Consider the following 7,670-nt stretch of genomic DNA (forward strand, 5'->3'; position numbering starts at 1 on the left):
AAAGAAAAAAGCTGTAGCATATAACATTACAGACGTAAACATCTCAATCTAATGTATAACAAACACTTATTAATTAATAACATTTCAGTTCTGGCCCAGAATGAAATGATATGAGCTAATAATTCATTAATGCAGCACTGTCGTAGCAACAATTCCATTTATTACGTAGAAAGCTAAAAAAGAGATACTGTACTGTTATTTGCCGGCAGCTCAAACAGCAGAAAACCTTCAGTTGATAAAGAGAACACTGCTGGTCGACCATCATATTCAAGAAAGTAATACTATATATGTGTGACGAGGACTAACAGAAAAAAGTGGTGCCACTGCTTAGTATATATATTGACTGATCATCATCAAAGTGAAAAGTTAAAGATACTAGAATAACGTAACTACTACCAAAAGGAGGCAAAGCCAACAAACAAAAACAGAGAATTAACTCATTTTCACTCCATCTCTGTGAAAGATGGACCAAAAAGAAAACAGCTGAAAGCAAAAGAATTTCTTGAACCGTAGCCGTCATATCGCCACCATCACCATCATCATGACACGTAATGGGGGGCTTCCATTTTTTTTTTCTTCTTTTCGTGAAATTTAAACGCTGCTTGAAACATTCATCCTATTTTTAATTTTTTTTTCCTTATCTAGTGAAGTCACGAACAAGACTAGGCCTATCAGCAACATTGAGACGCCAAGGAAGGAAAGGAATGGCGGTGGCATCAGAATCACGGTCATCATCTTCTATGAACCTGAATTCGTTTCCATAGGCAGCTGAAGAGAAATAAGGCATTTTTGGGGGTTGTGAATGGTGAACCCATGAAGCAGTACTGTTTATCATGTGTTGTGTGTCCATTCCTCCTCCTCCTCCTCCTCTTCCACCGTTAGCGGTGGCTGCTGCTGCACTTGCTCTTCTCTCTTCCTTCTTGAATCGAATTCCACATGCATTGCAAAGTGACTGCGTAAAATCCATTATAACCATTAGTTTCATAGCTTCAGAGGTCATAACTCAAGATTTAAGCTAAGTACATGGAGAAAAAAGTTTTACTCTGTCATTAATATTTTAGTACATGCTCACTGCTTTTCAATCTACTTTGAACACATTTGACTGGGCACGAAGTTTAAGAAAAAAGAGAAGATTTTTGATCTTGTGTGTAAAATGAGACACATATATTTTGTGTGGCTATAAATCATTGCGTAAAGGTAAATTATTTCCAAATAAAAAAAGGGGTCATTCTTTTTAGTGACTAAAAAGGAAATAGGTTCACAAAAATTGAAACGGAGGGAGTATAATTTAGTGATTGATTATAGTAAGTTATTATCGCACTTTCCAAGTTACATTAAATTTGTTGCAAATAGTCACTCATTGTCATAAGTTAAACTCATTATGATAGTATAAAAGTTTATGCTAGTTACTATATATGTTAATGTGCAAAAATTAAACTCTCTGAGTAGATAGAAAATTGCGATAAACATATTCGAAAAGAGTATCAATGACAAAGAGAAAAGGATTTAACTTATAATCTTGCATTATATCTTAAAACGTTATAGGTTATTAATTTCGCTATTTAAGAACAATAAAATTATTTTTAAATGACATAAAAGAGTAATCAAGAAACTATACCTTAGGGCCTCTAGGACCATTTCTCCAAAGCGGAGTTGAAGTGGTATCACAGTTAGCGCAGCGGCGAGCAACAAGGGGGTCAGCAGAGTTGGTGTTACTACCATTGCTACCGCCACGAGTGGATTTGTGTGCGGAAGAAGGCGGCGATGGAGTATGTTGTTTTGGCTGAAGAATATCCCAGCAGAAGTTAGGCATGTAGGAAGAGCGACGTTCATGAGACTGAACTACCCTCTTTTCACTAATCTCATTAGTAAGGCGAGTGGAAGGCGTCCCTAAGGAGAGAGTGCAATCCACAGATGAAGAAGAAGGAGCAAAAGAGTACATGTTTTCCGAATATTCATGATCAAAAGCACTAGGGTTATGGGAGAAGAGCATTGAGAAAGCAGAAGAAGTAGTAGTAGTAACATTGCTTTGACTGTGAAACAGACCACATGAACATGGACCCACCATACTTCCATGACAACTGCTACTGCAACGATGCATCATTTTTCCTCTCAGTTTCTACTTCCTCGCCTTTGAGATATAAAGGAAGAGGCAACGCAGTGTTTATAGAACAATTAGCATGAGATGAAAGGGAGGGGAGAAAGCGATAGGTAGGAGAGGGAATAGTAAGTTGAAAGGGATATGTAATAATAATAGAAGGTTTGAATGGGAGGAAGAACTTAGGGGAGAGAGCTTTGGGTTTTGTAGTATTGTCTGTTAGCTCTTTATAAGCTAATAAAATGGCGAAATACTAGTCAGCAGGTGCAGAGAGTCCACGTTGGTCGTCAAACGTCTGCTACAACGTTTTTTTGGATTCTTTGTTTGCAGGTAAAATGCAGAGGGGGGTAGGGACCAGATTCATGTGTGTTATTTAGTGTGCTACTAATTAGCCAGAAACAGAAACAGAGAGAAGGGCAAAGTGTGGTACACTGTAGAAAGAAGGAAAAAGGGACCGGAGAGAGAGTTGAAGTGCCACTACAAGCAGCTATATGATATACAAGTATGGTTTCATAAGCAAGTGCCAAGTGGTCTCTATATATAGTAATACCTGAGTTATACTGTTAGTTCTGTGTTAGTAGTAGAACTTTTTGCAAATTTGATTATTTTTATACTCCCTATATATACGTATAGTAGAAATACAAGAAATTAAGAAAGTGGTCATAAGGGTAGTCAAAAGAGAGCCCACGTGACAAGGGGGAACAGTCTTCCATGGATCTGCCTTCTCCGATCACGAGGCGACCAGTCTCAAGTCTCAACTCAAACCCAATATTTACATCAAAATAACTTCTGTCCGTATCCCCCCTCCCTCCCCTACCTTTCTGCACTGTCGCTGCCACCTCTCCTACCTCCCAAGGAAAGTGGAAATATTATTGCTATTGCTAATCCACCCCCTTTTTTAAACCTTTTAAATAGTCATACTTAACTTCTCCTCTTAATTACCTTGCATAATTAGATGAATAACTGTTTTAACTTTCAAGCGAAAAGATGCACAGTCCAATCTGAAATGCTTGACATTATTTCTGCTGTAGAAAACATTTGGATCTAATTAAGTGCACTGATCATATCTTTGATTATGAGTCTCGCCCGAAGAAATAAAGCCTGACTCTTAACTCTTCAAACCTAGTATATCTATCCAATGAGTGTCGACTAGATCCTCCACTAATTAAAGGCGAATTCAAAATTTAAGCTTGAAATTTTTAGTTTTTAAAGCTTTTAATATTAAATTTATTGTACCTTAAAATTATGGAATTTTTCATACTTTACTTGTATGATTACACTGATTATGTTGTTGTTTGAAAGTATGGGATAAATTTTGATACTTGTTGAAAGTTGAAAAAAAATTTAAACATACATTTATATTCTATAATAAAAATATTAATTAATTCAATTAAATCTATTGAATATGTACTCCATTCGCCTATGCACCTAGCTTATTAATTTGCCTTTGCATCTAGCTAGAGAATAGTAACTTAATGTTATTAGACCAATGCTTGTCAATCCAAATCTTGAAACTGAATCGTCGTGAATATTTAGTGAAAGAGTTTCAAACGTGTATCATTTGCAAGTCATCAGACTAGCTACTTGAGTTTAGGTTGGGGTAGGGTAATGGTGTTTATATATACTAGTAAAATTCGTTCCAATGTATCATTCAACAAAACAAAGACCACTCTTTAGTTGCTTTAGGCAGTCCAATCCATCCCATCGACTAACTTAGATTATTGAATTGAGAGTGACTGATACCGGGCAGGAAGTTGCTAAATACTGATATACACCATCCCTTTCTTCACCTAAGGTGCACAATACAAAACAAGTAGTTTCAGGCATTGATCAGTAAGCAGTGGCCGTACCCCTGGATTCACGTGAACTGATTGAGTCCTATGCATGTTTTAGGTAATCCAGTCCTTCTTGTCATCATGATTATTTATCTATCAACTTCCCTTCACTTATTCTTCTCTAAATCCAATTTCCAATATTGATTTAATGTTACACAAACCTCGATTTAATTACTAGCTAGATTTGCTTCTAAATAGAAGATTAGTAATGTTTACAAAACGCAAAGAAGAAATTAAAAAATAGAAATTTAAATGCACAACGCGAGGAAAACAAATTAAAACAGGCTAGGAAATTTAGATGAAAAAACATACTAGTAGAGTAGGAGGAGGGAATGTACTCCCTACTATCCACTTTAATTAATTATTTGGTTGTTTTCACACATATTAAAAAATTTATCTTTTAACATTAACTAACTATGAAATTGATCATATTAATCTTAATTTATTTATTAAAAATATAATAGGCTCTTTATTCCAAAAAAGAAAATTAATTCTTTCTTAATTTCTGAAAAAATCAAATCTTATCAAACAAAATGGACCGGAGAGTATAGATTTTGTGGATAGTAGACAAAAAGCCAGCAAGAGAAAAAGGGGGTGGGGGAAGGAAGAGGAATCATGAAAATGAGATACTTTGCAATCATCAAAGCAACAAATGTTCTTCAGGGTATAGAGAGCAATCTTTGACTCAAAGATGCAAACTTAGTATAGGTAAAAAAGTACCCTCTGAATTTAATATTTTCTTTAAAAGAAAAGGGAAATGGAGCTAAGCTAGATTGGTGATTTAGGAACACAAAGAAATTAAAAAAAAAACAAAAAAAGAGAGGGGCCACCACGAGTCTCATACTCATGATGAAAAATGATGGGGTCCAAAGCCGAAACAGAACAAAACTCCTCTGGAATATCAATAGATTTGGATTTAAAAGATTCAAAGTCCAAAGAGCAAAGAGAGAGAGAGAGAATCAGATCATCTTGAGATTGGTGTCGACCTTAGTTCGACAAACGGGGAGACCAGAGACCAGACCAGACCCTCCTTGCACTTCACTTTCCAAAAGATGCTCCATCAACCCACCACCCCCTCCGACCACCCCCACCAATTTTTTTTCGATTTACACAATTTTCATTACCCTCTCTACACTGCAGACGTCTCATTGCATTCTATAATACACCGATGTGCACACTTCCGTTGGCTCTCCATCGACTATTTACTCATTACATTCATTTAACTTGTGGAAAGATGTCTTGGCCAGCCGGATTCAAAATTCAAGATTTATGAATTTTTATAATATTTCAAGTTAATATATAATAATAATTGAATTCGTAGTAAAATATTTATAAATTTTTAATATATAAATAGAAGTTACTGGTTCTCATGAACACTTATCTCATACTATGGACCGCTACTAGCATTAGTCTTTATAAGTTTGAACTTTCTTTCTTTTTTATCTTTCGATTATGCATTTAATACATACACTCTGTGTTGATAAAGTCTACTTCACGGTTGAACTTTAATTGTTAAATTAATTTCAAAAATTCTCACTCGTATTAAAAGTTTATGAAATTCAGTTAACCAATTGATCACATAATAAAATTACAAAGACTGCTCAAATCAGGTTGCAATTCCCTACTTTATTGTATGTTTTGTACGAGGAAAAAATGGCGGTCAATGGACCATTTTAGGCTTAAAATCTCTAACTAGCAAGACACAAAAAATAAAAGAAAAAGGAAGAAAGGATTTAAATCCAAAATAAAAAGAAAATATAATGAGCAAGTTATACTCCTTTCGTCACAAATTAGATGAGGTACTTTCCTTTTTAATCTGTTTCAAAATAAATGACATATTTTTAAATTTAAAAATAATTTAATTTTAAACTCTTCATTTTAACTATTTTACTAAGAAACTTTTATAATTATACAAATATCGTGGACGCACAAAATTTGTACCCCTTAAACTTTTAAAACTAATTTTTTTTTTTTTTTTTAAAATTTCGTGCCGAATCAAATAAGAAGTATAGATTATCAATGACACATGGCAGGCTGTAGAAGAGAGAGGGAGTGGGAATAAAGAAGCAGTAATCTCAAATGCCAATAAATATTCTGGCAATAAATGCGCGATCTGTGGTTTATACTGTTTTTAATGAAACTCTGGGATTTGCTTAATCATGGAAACCAAACCCACACGAATACCCCCATTTACACTCACGCTTCCCCTCATATATATGATGATGTTACGTGGCCCGTTGGATTTTGTGGGTCCCCTCCTAACTCCGGGACCAATTTTCCAAATATTGCCTCTAATTATAGTCATATCCCATCTGCTTTGCTGCTTAACACTAGCCCAAAAAAGTCTTAATCATTACCCATTAATTCACGTGCCACGCGGCCCTTTACATGCACTTATCCAACTACCCATGCATTGCATTTGCATGCATGGAAATGCAAATTAGCTAAGCAAGCGCACATAATGTTGAGATTTTAAATCCAGATGCGTAGTTAAATTAGTGGATATAAATTATATTATTTATTGCATAATAAAATAAAAAAATATAATTTAAAGGCCAAATACATAGACAGACTATTAAACTTGAAACGACTTTTCATTTTGACACTTTAACTCAGTCTTGTTCCATTTTGGTGCTCCTACCTCATTTTTTTTGTTTCACTTTAACACAAAAATTTTATCCCAGATAAAAATGCAGCGCGTGCAAATACTCAGCTGCTATCCCCACCCCCTGCCCCTCCACCTCCACCCCCCCGCAATTTTTTTTTACTTTTTTTTTAGTAATTTCAAATTATTATTTTTTTCATTTTTCTGCCCCCTCCTAGGGAAAATATTTTCTATATATATATATATATATATTCAGTAATAACTACGGGTTCAACTGAACCCATAACTTTCGACTCGGAGTAAAAATTCATTAAAATTGCAAAAATAATAGATATAAACCTATAACTTTAAAAATATAATGCGTTCAATGTTAAAAATATTAAAATTGAATCCATATGATTTAAATTCTGGATCCGCCTTTGCGTTGGGAGTATGAAATTTGGCTTAAAAAATGACTCTCACGCGCCTACAAGGGTGAGGCAAATCACACATGGAATCTAGTCAGCTTTTGTGTTAAAGTGGAACAAAAGAAATGGGGTTGGAGGAACAAGACTGAGTTAAAGTGATAAAATGAAAAATTGGGCCAGGTTTAATGGCATGTCTATGTATTTGGCCTAATTTAAATGTATACATGGAAGGAGAGCAGTGGTCAAATTGGCACTGTATGAACTATAGGTCACGGATTCGAGGTGAAGCAGTCATTAGTGTTTGCATTAGGATAACTTATCTACGAACTACCCTTTGGGGTACGGCCTCTTTTCGAACCTTAACATGAATGTAAAATATTTTGTGCACCCAATTATGCTTAATATAAATGTGTACTTATAATTATTTAATTAATACTCCTAATAAATATTATCAAGATCAAGTAGAATGTAATAAATTAATGTGTCTTCATTGTCCATAATCGTGGCCATGTTTAAATCCAAAAATTCAAATGAACTAAACGCTTTTATCTTAAAAGAAACAGTATTGAGCTTCTAAAAAGAAAAAAAAGAAAGAAGACATTCCTCAAAAGTAACGAGATACAACTGGAATGAATCTCACTGATGCAGTCTCTTCTTTAAGCTTTCAGTGGGTAATTAGAGTAAGTTTGGTATTGGTCTATCCATAGATGGAGTAAAGGAATAGA

General features: G+C 34.7%; 1 protein-coding gene across 1 annotated transcript; it reads right to left on the reverse strand.

The window, feature by feature from the left end:
- Nucleotides 1-373: 373 nt before the first annotated feature.
- On the reverse strand, nt 374-2,604 carry LOC107820845 (GATA transcription factor 19-like). Its single transcript, XM_016647195.2, has 2 exons — nt 1,619-2,604; nt 374-952 (listed from the first exon to the last, which is right to left on the reverse strand). The coding sequence occupies exons 1-2, from the start codon at nt 2,102-2,104 to the stop codon at nt 638-640; spliced, it is 801 nt and encodes a 266-aa protein (XP_016502681.1). The 5' UTR covers nt 2,105-2,604; the 3' UTR covers nt 374-637.
- Between the last annotated feature and the right edge of the window lie 5,066 nt (nt 2,605-7,670).

This window comes from Nicotiana tabacum, chromosome 3 (assembly GCF_000715075.1).
Source record: "Nicotiana tabacum cultivar K326 chromosome 3, ASM71507v2, whole genome shotgun sequence".
Taxonomy (NCBI): Eukaryota; Viridiplantae; Streptophyta; class Magnoliopsida; order Solanales; family Solanaceae; genus Nicotiana; species Nicotiana tabacum.